At 45.9% G+C, this 13,306-nt stretch overlaps 1 protein-coding gene across 11 annotated transcripts in view; it reads left to right on the forward strand.

Annotated features, from left to right (window-relative positions):
* The window catches only part of SPATA6 (spermatogenesis associated 6), a 55,401-nt gene that overhangs the window by 37,731 nt on the left and 4,364 nt on the right, over nucleotides 1-13,306 (forward strand). For 3 of the 11 annotated variants that reach the window (XR_010474190.1, XR_010474196.1, XR_010474198.1), the window contains exons 14-15: nucleotides 7,680-9,812; nucleotides 10,383-13,228. Coding sequence is in view for 2 of the 11 variants with exons in the window: in XM_065071438.1 (XP_064927510.1) it covers nucleotides 161-341 (181 nt within the window). In the remaining 9 variants the exon portion in view is untranslated. Of the gene's footprint in view, nucleotides 1-160; nucleotides 6,786-7,679; nucleotides 9,813-10,382; nucleotides 13,229-13,306 lie in introns of those variants that run through there. The other 8 variants (XM_065071438.1, XM_005511664.4, XR_010474195.1 and 5 more) reach the window with 7 other exon arrangements.

Below are 13,306 nucleotides of genomic sequence, written 5' to 3' on the forward strand. Positions count from 1 at the left end.
TAACGTGGGGCTCCCGTTTCTTAGGAGTAGCTGCAGTGCAGGCTTTTTATCAATTTCTGAAAGGTTATCCATGATTTGCAAGTTCTGATGGTTTTGTGCTTCTGATTCCTCTTCCTTATCTTGATTTGATCATTATTTCTTACCTTCTTTCTGTTGACAGTTCACCAGTGCAGCAGAACGCTGCTGTTCACCTGGATAATGGTGAATATCGGTCTGGTCGTGCAGCTGTATACAAAGGGAAGCCTCACCGAGCGATCTTTGAAGAGAGTCTCGAGAAAATATACAGAAACATGTACCGGAAAGCTACCGGCACTGATTCACACCAAAAAACTCACTCCTGATAGCAATTCACCTGGACACGCACAGTACACAGTATTATTTGTAATGAAACGTTTTTATGTAGCAAATATTTGTACTCTGTTTTTAAGGTGTAATTATGATCGAGCAGGTTTTTGGAGAAATGGGGGTTTTGCCAAAAGGAAACTGTTAATATTAACACCCCCTGCTCCCATCCCTGCCAACTCAGCAGCCACCAAGCCCCCTCGCGGTTGGTCAGGATGGTGCTGCTCCTCTGAGGCTGTGAAAAGTCTGTTGTTTGAAGGCTGACAGGTCTGCTGGACGTTCCCATCTGACATCAGCTCAGGTTTCAGCTGCAGCCGCTTCTTATTAACTAATTAAAGCTATTTAGTAACATAAATAGAATTAGTTGAAGTAGCAGCATGTCCTAGTGTTCAGAGAGCGGGGTCTAACAGTGGAAGGTGAAGGTGAGTTTTGTCCCATCTGGGATTAAGGGAATTGTTTTCTAGAAGCCTTTGGATTGTTCATTTTTGAGGAAAAAACTCTGCCCTATAGCTGTGCTTTCAAAGATGTCTTTTCAAGCACCTTTAGTCACAATTTTTCTAATATTGTCAAATTTGAAAAGGAAACCCAGCAGCCTTCATATCAGAAGAAAGGTCATCTTCACACATCCCATGCATTTGGAAGTTTCCAGGTTCTTTTGAATGCAACCATGACATTTGCCAATACTCTCGTAATTTTAACAAATATGAATAAGAAAGGAGTGTGGAGAGGGCAGGACGGGAGCCAGCCATGGAGCTCCCTACAGCCCTCTGAAGTTCCTGCCGCGCCATCCCAGCTCATTTGGAGCCCGTCCCTCCCCGTCTGCTGGGATCCTCATGGCAGAAACCGCGTTGGTTTTGCTAAAGGCCACCAAATGTTCATCGGCAGTTCGATGCTCTCCCTGGGGACGGAACCTTTTCAGCCTTGCGTTGAACACATCCCACATTAGCAGACCGGGGCAAATTGCCCATCTATTGAAAAGCAGCATGTTTTAAAAGGGCAAGAGTGTCCATCTCCTGCTTCCCTTCAGAATGCGGGGAAAAACAAATGCCTGTTCTGGCTCCTTCCCTGCCTGAGTGAACAGATTCAGCTACACCGATGCCATTTTACCTGTTAGGATTGGATGAAGGATAAAGCGAGCAGTACAGATGGCAGAACATATGACTGTAACCTGCCAGCATGCCTAGATAAACAAAAAGTTGGTCTATTCTGCCTTCCATCCTTTAATGCTGAGACAACATAATTGATTTGAGAAAGCAGTTGGTGAGCAATTATGCTGGTGGGAAAGGACGCTGAAGGGCTCTGTGCTTCTGCTTCAGGAAGGGGGACTCTCAGAGGAAGTGTCTTGCATATGGACATTTTTATTCCCTGTAACTGTTAAACCAGTTGAAGTGGATTAACACTGATAACTTCCTGTCCCTGGTGTCATTTCGCACGTCGATGCTTTCAAAGGGCATTAGTCGCACAGTGTTATGCCGTGGATAAGTGTTGAGTCACTCTATGCGCTTTCTTTGCAGAAGTGGACAGTAAAACTTCCCCAAGCGGTGCCACAGGAGGCACGGTGGCCATGGAGTGTTGTGCTGCGGGGCCTGGTGTTCATTCATCAGCCTGTTCCTGTGATCCTCTGTTAGTCCATAAAGGAATAGTTGCTTCTCCTTGTTGCTCAGGACAGTAGGTAGATTCAAATTCATCCTAAATACACAGGGCACATTCTGAGAGATACTTTCCAAGCTTTTGGTTTAAAAAGAATCTACTAAAATACGAAGGTGGCTGCAGTTTCCTGTATGTGTTTGAGCCATAAGATTTAGTGTTCATCTCATGGTATCCCAGAGTTTTTGTTCAATAGTCTCTGTGTTTTCCCATGCAGTGTCACAGCTTAGTGAAAGTTACACTCTTCTGAAGGTGGGCTGCTTCACAGCGAAGTGTATTGTGATATACTGGGTGGGGAATAACCTGATGAAATTTAACAAGGGAAAGTGTAGAGTCCTGCATCTGGGCAGGAACAACCCCAGGTTCCAGTATAGGTTGGGAAATTACATATTAGAGAGCAGTGGAGGGGAAAGGGACCTGGGTGTCCTGGTGGACAACAGGATGACCATGAGCCAGCACTGGGCCCTTGTGGCCAGGAAGCCAATGGTACCTGGGGTGTATTACAAGGGCGGTGAGAGGTTCTCCTGCCCCTCTACTCTGCCCTGGTGAGACCACATCTGGAATCTTGTGTCCAGTTCTGGGCCCCTCAGTTCCAGCAGGACAGGGAACTGCTGGAGAGAGTCCAGCGCAGCCACCAAGATGCTGAAGGGAGTGGAGCATCTCCCGTGTGAGGAAAGGCTGAGGGAGCTGGGGCTCTGGAGCTGGACAAGAGGAGACTGAGGGGGGACTCATTCCTGGGGATCAATATGGAAAGGGGGAGTGTCAGGAGGATGGAACCAGGCTCTTCTTGGTGACAACCAATGGTAGGACAAGGGGTAATGGGTTCAAACTGGAACACAAGAGGTTCCACTTAAATTTGAGAAGAAACTTCTCTTCAGTGAGGGTGGCAGAGCCTGGCCCAGGCTGCCCAGGGGGGTTGTGGAGTCTCCTTCTGTGCAGACATTCCAACCCGCCTGGACACCTTCCTGTGTAACCTCATCTGGGTGTTCCTGCTCCATGGGGGGATTGCACTGGATGAGCTTTCCAGGGCCCTTCCAATCTCAAACATACTGTGATACTGTGATATACAAGTACTATTCCATTTTTCCCTCCCCAGCAATCCAGCATTGCAGATTCTAGTCCCTCCTTGTTCAATGCGTAAGAAGGCCTGAACGCCGAGGCTTCGGGTTTTTTGTATGGATGAGTAAGGACACAAGTTGCCATGAATCCAAGACACAAGGGGCTGAGGAAGGTTGGAGGCCACTGCGAAAAAACAGGGTGATGTTTCCAAGGGGTCCAGAGGAATGGCTGGGGCGTATCTGTTTAACTCCACTAGCTAAAGAAAGGCAGCATGTGGTAATGTGGCCACCTTCAAAGATGAAAGTATTTTCTTCAAAGCTGAAAACTGGACAGAAGAAAAAACAGTGTCATACATTGAATTTGGATTCGTTTGGATATTCTCACTGTAGCCTTTGTATGCAGCGTAACAAAAATGAAGCAGATAGACTGAGAGTGTCTGGCCCTGCTCCAGCCTCATGGGGAGATGGGGTGTATAATGTCTTTCCGAATCAGCTGCTGCAGGATCTGCCTTTCTCCCTTGGGTCAGAGCCATTCCACAGCTTACACGCTGTGACACAGCAAGGAGCGTTCTCTTCCAGGCACTGTGCTGGGAACCCACTTTGCTTAAGGGAAATCTTGTCTATGAAATGTGACTTAAGACCCAAATTACTCCAATCTGCCCACAGAATCTGCAAGCCGCTCGGTTTTCAGCAGCTTTTGGCCCCTGTTTGCTCAGCTAACCCTCCCATTAATATGCACACAGCTCCTGTGCACCGAGCGCCGCGGCTCCTTTGCTGCTGCACGATGTGATAAGTGGAGGTTCAGGCAGCGAACCAACATAGTAATAAACTGTAATTGTTTAGTGCACCTTGCCTTCTAATACAATTTAAATCCCTTCTATCAAATGCAAATTTCTAGGTTCCTGAGTGGAGCTTAAAATAGCATTTTCTGTGCTCATTCCTTATCTTTTGCCATCCACAAAGTGGTCTGTTAGTGACAGTGGGATGGCATAATTCCACCCCCGTCATTTTCATCCTAAAGGAAAGCTGCCTACTCAAATCTAGAAATAATGGGCTAGATTAAGAGCAAATTAGTGTTTTCCTGTAGTCTGTCTCTTTCTCTTGCCCTCCCCAATTTGTAATAACCCATGAGTATTCTCACCAAATGCTATTCAGCATCCAGTGTTGGTTGCAGGGTGCAATGAGTGCAATCATTTAATCATTTTCATTTTAATACATCAAAGTCTGCTTCCTGCTTGCTCCCTTCCCTCTTTCCTACAAAAAACGATGTAGATGAGGGTCTTGGGGTGGCTTTAGCCAAACTACCCTGTCATTGACCTGTGGTGGATTAAAGGCAGGAATGTCAAACTCTTTAATGATTTGCCTTATTTAAGTTTTCAACTAGGAGAAAGGACGTGTAAATTGGGCCACTGGGGACAGGAGGCATGGGGATGGCTGCAGCAATGGGAACAGGTAGGAGCAGCTTTGTAAGATAGATGGGCAGCAGTGTTTATACCCCGAATCCGAGCAGCTTGGCAGATGATGAAATCTGTTATCACCTGTTTGAATTTTACTGTTATTTAGGAGGCTGCCAAAGCAGTGAGGGGAGAAAGGTGTTGGGGATCTGGTTTTTGGTAAAATGACAGTACGTTTACCTCTGCTTAGTATTAAATAGTCTGATCAAACACCCTCTCATTGTTACCTCAGCTGTAAAATGGGGAGTTTGTGCTCTGTTGAAGCTTAATTAAATGACTGTGAAGTGCTTTGGGATCCCGAGGTGAATGTTACAGAAATGATTTTGTGGAAGCTTGCCTGAAAAGTCCCATCTCCAGGTTACTAAAAAGGCTTTATTTTCATTTTCCTAGGTTTATTATGTTTTAACCAGACAATTATTAAGCAAGTTTTAATCTTACCGAGATAGAAACCTATTAAATCTAAGAGATGGTTGAAAAAGATAATGAACTGCTTTACTACATGTGATTTTTGGAGCTAATCTTTGCAGTCAGTATCCTGCTCAGCTTCTGTCTCCTGCATGAGCCAGGTTCATCATACTCACAACGATTGCTCTCATATAATCTGGGGTTTTTTTAAATACAAATTATTTGGTTGTCACCCTGGTGTCTTAGTGCTGTCTGCCGTATGTACTCATCAGCACTATTAACATCTATCCCATCGTTTGTTCCCATTGTCTTCCCGGGAGCAAGGGGTGCAATGGTGTGTGCAACTCGACAGTGGAAAGGTTTGTGATGTTTGTCAGGGGAAGCTGCGAGGAATCTCAGCCTTTTCACTCCCTGTGCAAGGAACAGCTCGTTGTATGATTGTGCTCTTCCTGATTTTTAAGCTTGAAAGTGTTTTCTGAAACACTTAACTATGCAACAAAATCCTTAGCCTTTTAGCAGCGCTATCTGAGCTGTACAAATCTGGTAATATGGAATCTCTGAGCCACAGGAAAGCCTACCGTGATCTTAATGACTTTGGTGGTTACGGCGTGATCATTAGCAGGATGCTGAAAGTATCTCAAGAGCTTTGTTTAGTAGTCAAGGAATTTGGGGAAACTTTGGAATAAAGGAAATGCAGCTTCCTGGTTCCATTGAAAGCAGTTGAAGGTAAGAGAGACCAGCAGTTCTGAGGATGATCTTGCCGAGCCGCCTCAGGGCAGAAATGGTGTCTGGTTGAGGTGATGCTCTCCGGTACCAGCAGAGAATTGGGCTCTGACCAGTTCCCTTCAGTTTCAACAAATAAACCAGTGTTGTGGGAAGCAATCAAGAACACCTGATATTCCTGCTTCTGTTACACAGTGAACTATTAAGCGCAAGCCACACTGATTGCATCGGTTTCTACTGCTTTGTCTGTGCATTTCAGAACATCATCAACTGAACCCCTTAAAAGATGAGGCCGTGGCTCCGCTTGTTAACAATGTTGGCTTGCTGAGGACTTGCGCTTTGTTACCTGTTGTGTCTTCAGTGAGAAGTTCTCTAATTGCGGTGATAATTTGTCTGGATGGCAACACAAAGGAACTATAGCCTTTGTCTTTGCTTGATCCATGTGGAGAGTGTGCTTTCTCCATTCAGTTCCGGGCGATGGCTCCTGACGTAGCAGAGAGCCCTGCAGTCTGAGAAGCAGTGATCTGCGCCTTCTTCTCACCTCTCCAGGGATCAGAGTTTGCTGTTGCGAAACAATGTCCCTCTTGGTTCGTAAGAACTTGCTGAGGACACAGCACAGAAATGTTGTGGGGAGATGTTTGTGTAACCAAGAAGGGGCCGAGCCCCACGCGGAGCGCGGCTGGGACGCTGACAGCAGCGGGTGGGCGCCTGGCAGGCCGTCAATTATGCATTTGTGTACCGTGAATTAGCAGCGTATAAAATAACCTGTGACCCTTATGAGTGGCACAAACACCCTTTCCATCGCTGAGCAGCGCTGGATTCTGATACTCAATTTGTATTGTTACACTGACTTGAATTTTTGAATGTGTAGCTAATGGTGGTGTTAGTAAGGCTGTAGTTGTAGAACTGTTTCATTCAGTACTGCAGTAGTAAACACTTGCTAAGAGGTTGCTTTCCTCCCTGCCTTGTTTTCACCACAGTCATCTCGTGTTTACACACATTTTAGCCTCTGTGCCATTTTTGAAGGCTTTATTTGTCTCATTTATGTTTTTGGTTTGGATAATACTTAAATATGAAATCCATCTGGGAAACATATTGTATATTCACATGGAGGGCTAAAACCAGTTTTTAATTAAAATTTTATACAGCACTTGTATTTCACTTTGTCCTGGTTTATTATGAAACACTTCAATCTCCTTCCTAAAACACATATGTCTTGTGCGGTTCAAGATGTTCCTCGTTGCTCATGCAGAACGGGTTTCTGAGCTCTGTCAGCACAGCGCCATATGTTCGGGGCTTCGTCTCGCCTCTCTGGCGGTTGTGTAGGCAGCAGATTGGATGTAACGCGGCTCCGCTCGGCTCCTTCTTTTCTTTGTAAACTTGTCAAGAGACGAAAAAAGCCAGCAGAAGAAAACACTGAATAACACTCGAGTGATTTATCAGTAAGTTATGGCAACCTGGCCAATCAAAACTGAGGTTTCCCGTGTACTCGAGGATTTTCCTTAATTGCAGCTTATGGGTTGTCTATAAAGTGACGTGTCCCTCAGTGATACCTGGTATTACCCCCAAAATGAGTGCTGAAGATTGAGATACAACTGAAGCCATTTGGAAGTGACAAGCATTAAGTGCTCTTAATTTTGCAGTGATCTGCTATTTTAATTAATTTTTTACTTAAAGTGAGTGGCAGGAGACGGGCACGTGCTGGGATTGGGTTCCTCATCGCTGTCTTCTGCCTTTGTGGAAAATAACTCTCCACTGTTTAAATGCCTGGGACTGAGAAGTGAAATGCTAACACTGATGATGGCCTTCTGCTTGGGTTTGGTGGGGGGTTTGGTGGTTTTTTTGTGTATGTATGGGGGTGTTTTTTTTGGGGGGGGAAGTGAGTTTTTGTTTTGTCTGTCTTCTGTTGATTGGGTTTGGGTTTTATTGTGGCTTTTTTTGTTGATTGGTTTGCTTGTTGGTTTCATTTAGTTTGTTTGCTTGAAGTAGTTCATCTCACCAACCCATTCCTGTTTCCTCCCTGCCCCACATCATCTTGACCGTGAGCCAGTAGGTACCATAAATCTTTAATATGCTGCTCCTATGGTGGAAGCTTTTCAGAACCATCTCTGTGACTGTGACAGGATCGAAGTTTGTGATTCTGGAACTCAAGCTTAAAAACAAACAAAAAAAGAAAAGGAGAAGAAGGAGCAAGAAAGCGGTGAGAACGGAATACATATTACACTGTTTTCCTCTTGCTGGGCTTTGGGGCCGGAGGAAAGGGCTTGAGTGGCGGGTTGGCAGCAGTGGGGAGGAAACGCGTGCAGTCCTGACCTCGGGTCGGTCAGCAATAAGCAGCTGGAGTGACAGGAGGGTAAAGTGGCTGGGCTGACAGGCAGCTCCGCTCCTGGGACTCTATTTACATACGGTTAAAACAAACACGAAAAGCTGCCTTTGTTCCCTGGGAAAAAAACCTCTATTTACTTGGCATTCAGCTCATGTATAAGCTGCAACTTCTTTTCATGGAAAATGTAGAAACAAAGCAACTGACATTTCTGCTTTGATGTGAGGCTGAAGCGAAGATTTGATTTTGAAATATGAAAGTAAACTGAAACTACTTCCAATTTAAAGGTTTTTTTTTTAATGACCTTAAAAGTTTTGAGAAGTTTTTTTCCCTCCCCTTAAGGACTGGAAGAAATTATAACAGTAATCTTACTGATAGCTGTAAGTCTACAGAGACAGTGGCTGTAGGTTAATGAAAAATTGACACTGCTGCTTGCCTGTGCTTCCAGCAGGATGGGTTTTGCTTCGGCCCGATGTGAACTATCGCACTGCGTGAGCTGGTGATGAGCCTCACATATTAAATGGAATGTGGCTCCTGTGGAAGCTACAGCTGAAGGCTTGGAACACCATGCCTGCTCCCAACAAATGCAGGAAAACTATGGGGTGCTTAAAATAGTTACCCTGGTCCTTCTCCCCCCCACACACGCACCCCCTTGGAAATTAAGCTTGCTTAGTCTAAGCCAGAAAGTTGGCTGAGTGTCCCTGATAATCTCCATTCCAGCGCTGAATCCGGAGTAGAGTCAACCCAGCCTGACGGGTGTATGGGAGAGGCCACACCGCAGTGACGAGTGTGCAAGTGCACTTGCTCTGAGGTTTTGGTTCGTGCTCTGAAAACTTCATCTCTCTGTCTGTTGTCCTTGGCATGGTGGTGCCATCTGGTCTTCCTTGGCCAGCTTATCGGTAATACCGCACTGCATGGTATTGCAGTTTTTGCTTATGAAATATGGCACATGGATACCTTGCTGCCAGCCTTTGACCAGATGGCACATGCTTAAATAACATCCCCCATGTACTGGGGTGGATACATAGCGGTGCTGGAAATTGCAGTGAGACAAGGGGAGAGAAGGCATGAAGACAGTTCAGGTATTATGTGGGATCTCAGGCCAGTAATTAACCAGCTATTGGATGTCCAGAGACCTCTGTGCTCCCTTGAAGGACTTTGAATGTACAATGGACTCTGCAGAGCACTCAGTTCTGGTGCTGAGCGGCTGTTCTGGGGCAGAAGCATTCTCCATCTCTCCTGCAGGACTTTCAACGGGTCACAGAGAGGTGGTGACAATGCGTCACTGGGCATTAAGGTACCCCCGGGAAAAGGCAGCGCTGTGTGCAGGGGAGGTTGGGGCTGTGATTCACCTGCTCCAGAGGGGCCTGTGCAAAAATCTCAACTTGTTGTGACACCAACATTTTACCCATGCTAAAAAAATCACGTTTATTGCTCCCTGTCTCGCCTTCACAATTCCCTGTAATTCACTGTTACTGCTCAAGGCAAACAAACTCAAAGCTGTTTAGAACCAGCTTTGTGGAATCACCGAGGCTGGATGACACCGTCCACATTACGCTGCCTTTAGTCTGAAATGGGGAAAATAAACGTAACCCAGTAAACAAATATATAGGACTGTGGGATGAGAGGCTTGAATTTGGTTTTTGCACCTACTACATTTTATCCTTTGCTACTTCCTTGTGCCATTATCTCATTCTTTGCCTTTCCATGATTAGGAAGCCCTGGTTTTCTGTGTGCACTGCCTATGATTTTTATTTAGGTGGTGCAAGATCACAACAGACAAATGCTTAATGTAACAGAAGAGGCTTGATGAGCATCCAGTTGAAAGCTGGAGGGAGATGCGGTTGTACTGGAAATAAGGTACAGCTTCTTATTTGTTTTTCTCTCATGTAATATTTAGCTTTTAGAGCACTTTAGACAGAAACTGGTTTCTTCTTAGCTTGCAGCCTTTATGACAGGATTGACAATTACACTAAGAGAAACGTGGCTAAGCTGGCAGTTGGATAGAGAACAGCAGGGGTGTTTTGGCATTGCATTGTGGTTATTGCTTGGTCAGAGATTCCTACCAAAAATCCTACCAGTAAATTCTAGATCAAGCTAAAAGCCTAAACCTGCCTGGACATGTGCAGCGTGAGGTCTCACCACCTACCAAAATACAGCAGGTACCCAAAGTAACTGGAGACGCAGCTCCAGCTTAAACATGGGGCCAACTTGCTTCTCTTATCACCTTTTAAACTGCAGACCAGTGAAACGGTGCTTTGGGGTACATTCAGGCTTTTTGTATTTGTTATCAGTTTTTGAAGACATGTGCTACATTGATGACTTTTTAATTAAAAAAAAAAAATCAATCCAGAAGGCTTTGTTACATAGCCATTAAATGTATGGTTAAATACCAGCCAATTCAGCAAGTGTGCTTTTGCTTGTCCACAGAGACACACAAACGCACATTTGGAAATCCTCTTGCTGATACGTAGCATTTGGAAACCACTACAGCTTGAGGTTAGCAGGGTTTTCTTTTGCCTGAGGTTTAAAACATTGCTCCTGACCTGGCAAGCAGGTGAGATGAATCCACCGAAGGTAAGCAGTTGACTTCATTATTTGTAGTAGAAACACTTGTGTACATAATTCAAAATAGGTTCTAAACAATCTTCTCTCCCCACCAGCAAGGAAGAGGAGCAGTTTACTGGTGTTGGAAGCACTTGAGAAAGGGGTAAGTGAGCTGCAGTATTTGAGGGGGAGCCCCTTCCAGGCACAAGGCTTTGGAGGGGATTGGTGGGATTCCCATTGCCAGAGCTGTCACGTCCCAGAGCCAGGCGCGTGGGCACAATCCTGCGGAGACACGGCCATGGGTACCTGCACCAAAACGGTGCTCAGAAGGTAAGCTGGTGGATGTGAACAAAGCAATGCAAAGGCAAAATTGATATTAAGTTTTGCACTACTATTCACAACAACAGTAGGAGGGAATTCTGATGGGTTCCTTGATGTGTGTTTATTGTTATTATATGCAAATGAAGGGAAGGAAATGTGAGAAGAGAGTGCAGAAGAAAGGAAACTAACACATGTAAATGTATTGAGTTTGTTTCTTGTCCCGGGCACCAGCAGTGCAGAATGGCACTTGTCAGCCCGGGTAGGATCTGCTTTAACCCAGCAATAGGGACTCCCTGCTGCTCCTGGTCCCAGACGATGAACCCGAAGAACCAGAGAAAACACGGTGCCCTGTTTGCTAACCCACGCTCCACCCTGCGAAAATGCATGTGGTTTCATTTCTTTGCTTTGTAATAAACTGCGCCCACCATAGTGTATATTCTTTTAAATAACATTTTAAAATATTTTCCGGTAAATTAAAGCAATGACATGTTTGTGGGTTCATTGTTAATTTCATTTCCTTTGGCTCAGCCAGCCAGATAAAATGCAACGTTATTAATCTTTGTTTAAAAGAAGATCCTTTGCTGAACAGTAATAAATGATCTTGATAGATTTGTCAGGAAAATGAATGATAATCATTTGCAGATAGACACAAGCCTAGTATGGAAGATTAATAAGAAAATATGTATTGGCATCATTAATAACATCTGCTGCCAATGGGCTTGTATATTGGTTACAGCTCTGAAGGCGATGTGATCTTGTTGGGCTATTGCAATTCATCACGCGCGGTGCGTGAGGCTGTGCGGTGCTCCCGGGCGATGACAAGTGCTCCCCGGGACGGGCTCGTGAGCAGCCTGAGGCCACATCCGCCATCCGATGAGCCTGTCGTCACCCAGTGTGGCAGTTCTCATCCGCCCCCGCCTCGAGAACTGCAGCCTTCAATGGGGCAGTTAAGGGCTCTTTTGTGGGAGTTGGTTGACAGGGTCATTAGCAGAGGAGGGGCCCCGAGAAGCTGGGAAGCTTCTGGAATGCCCACAGCTAGATCTCATCAGACTATAAAACAGTGTTCCCTCTGAAGATCCCCTTTGTGTGGTCTTCTCGGAGCAGCGGGTCAGTGCTGGAGCCCTCCCTTTAGACTGGGACGCCGTCTAAGGAACCTTCCCGGGATTGGGAGCGCCTCACCTCCTCCTTTGGGTGAGTGATAATTTAAGTCCTTGCTGATCAGGCAAGTGTAGCCCTGGCTGAACCAGGAGAGTAGAGTATAGTCCTGGCCGAACCAGGAGAGTGTTTGGGTACCCGGGGCAGAGGGCTCTGGTTTTATTTCTTGTGAGTCCATGCATGCACACTGTGGATCCTCATTATTCTCATTTGTTGCACCCTGATAATCTTCTCAACTGATATCCGAACCTTTATCTTATGCTATGGAAGTGCTAACTAACTGTATAAGCCCTGTTTTGGTTGGTTCATTGGTTGTACTTTTCCGGCCAGAATAAAGACCATTTTGCCACCTAAAACTGACTGTGGGGTCCCTCCGTGACACTGATTCTGCTGGCACTGACTCCCCACCTGTATTTCCTAAAAACTCCTCCACAGCCCATGAATTTGCTCATTCTTTGCTTGTGGGGCTGCGGCTGCTGCAGCCACAGATCATCCTTGTTCCCCGGGGAGCTCGGCCCGCACGGCGTGGGCTGGTGTTTGACGCACAGCCTCGCTCAAGGTCTGCGCTCGTCCCGCCTCACGTATCTCTAAAAAGGTTCCTGCAGAGCCTGCTTGTACGTCTTCAACTGACACAGCTCTAGAAAGTGCCCGTTCCACCGCAGCACAATGTGTTCAGAGATAAAGCTCTTCACAGGTGCTGCATGTCACTGTCATGGGCTTTGGGGTTTTGGCTTTGATCATTCCTGTTAGGAAAAGAGTGTTTTATTTGGGTGAGAGCCCTGGTATTTCTAAATGCATTAGAAATGTGTCTGTTATTATTAGACATTTGCCAGCTATTAATCACAGCTGGTAACTTGATTTCCTCTAAATGTTTTCAGGTACCCTCTGATCTGGCCACCACCTGCTCTAAATTGAATAGTGGAAAGGCAAGGCAAGCTCTGGTTCGTGTGCCTCATCCTGCAGGGATGGGTGGCCCATTGATGGGGCTGAGATCTCTCTTATTCAAAGTAAATCTACTTTTTTTTTCTCTTAGACCTTTCTCTTGAGTTCCATGAGCACAGCACAGACTCCATCCTGCACGGCTAATTCGGTCTCCTCCATCCAGACTGAGGATGGGCAGTGGAACCACAAGCCAGGTGGGCCCAGAGCCGCGTTTCTCCTCTCCTTGCTGGATCATGACTCATTTTCTTCATCTTTAGGGCACTGTGCTTCACCGCGTGCCCTCGCCTCCCCACGCAGTGGAACTTCTCCAGGTGAGCATCTTAACCACCAGACAAAGATATTAACAGTGGGTACTGCCTTATCTTCCTCCAGGGGCGGTTTAAAAAGTT

The sequence above is a fragment of the Columba livia genome, chromosome 8 (genome assembly GCF_036013475.1).
Source record: "Columba livia isolate bColLiv1 breed racing homer chromosome 8, bColLiv1.pat.W.v2, whole genome shotgun sequence".
Classification (NCBI taxonomy): Eukaryota; Metazoa; Chordata; class Aves; order Columbiformes; family Columbidae; genus Columba; species Columba livia.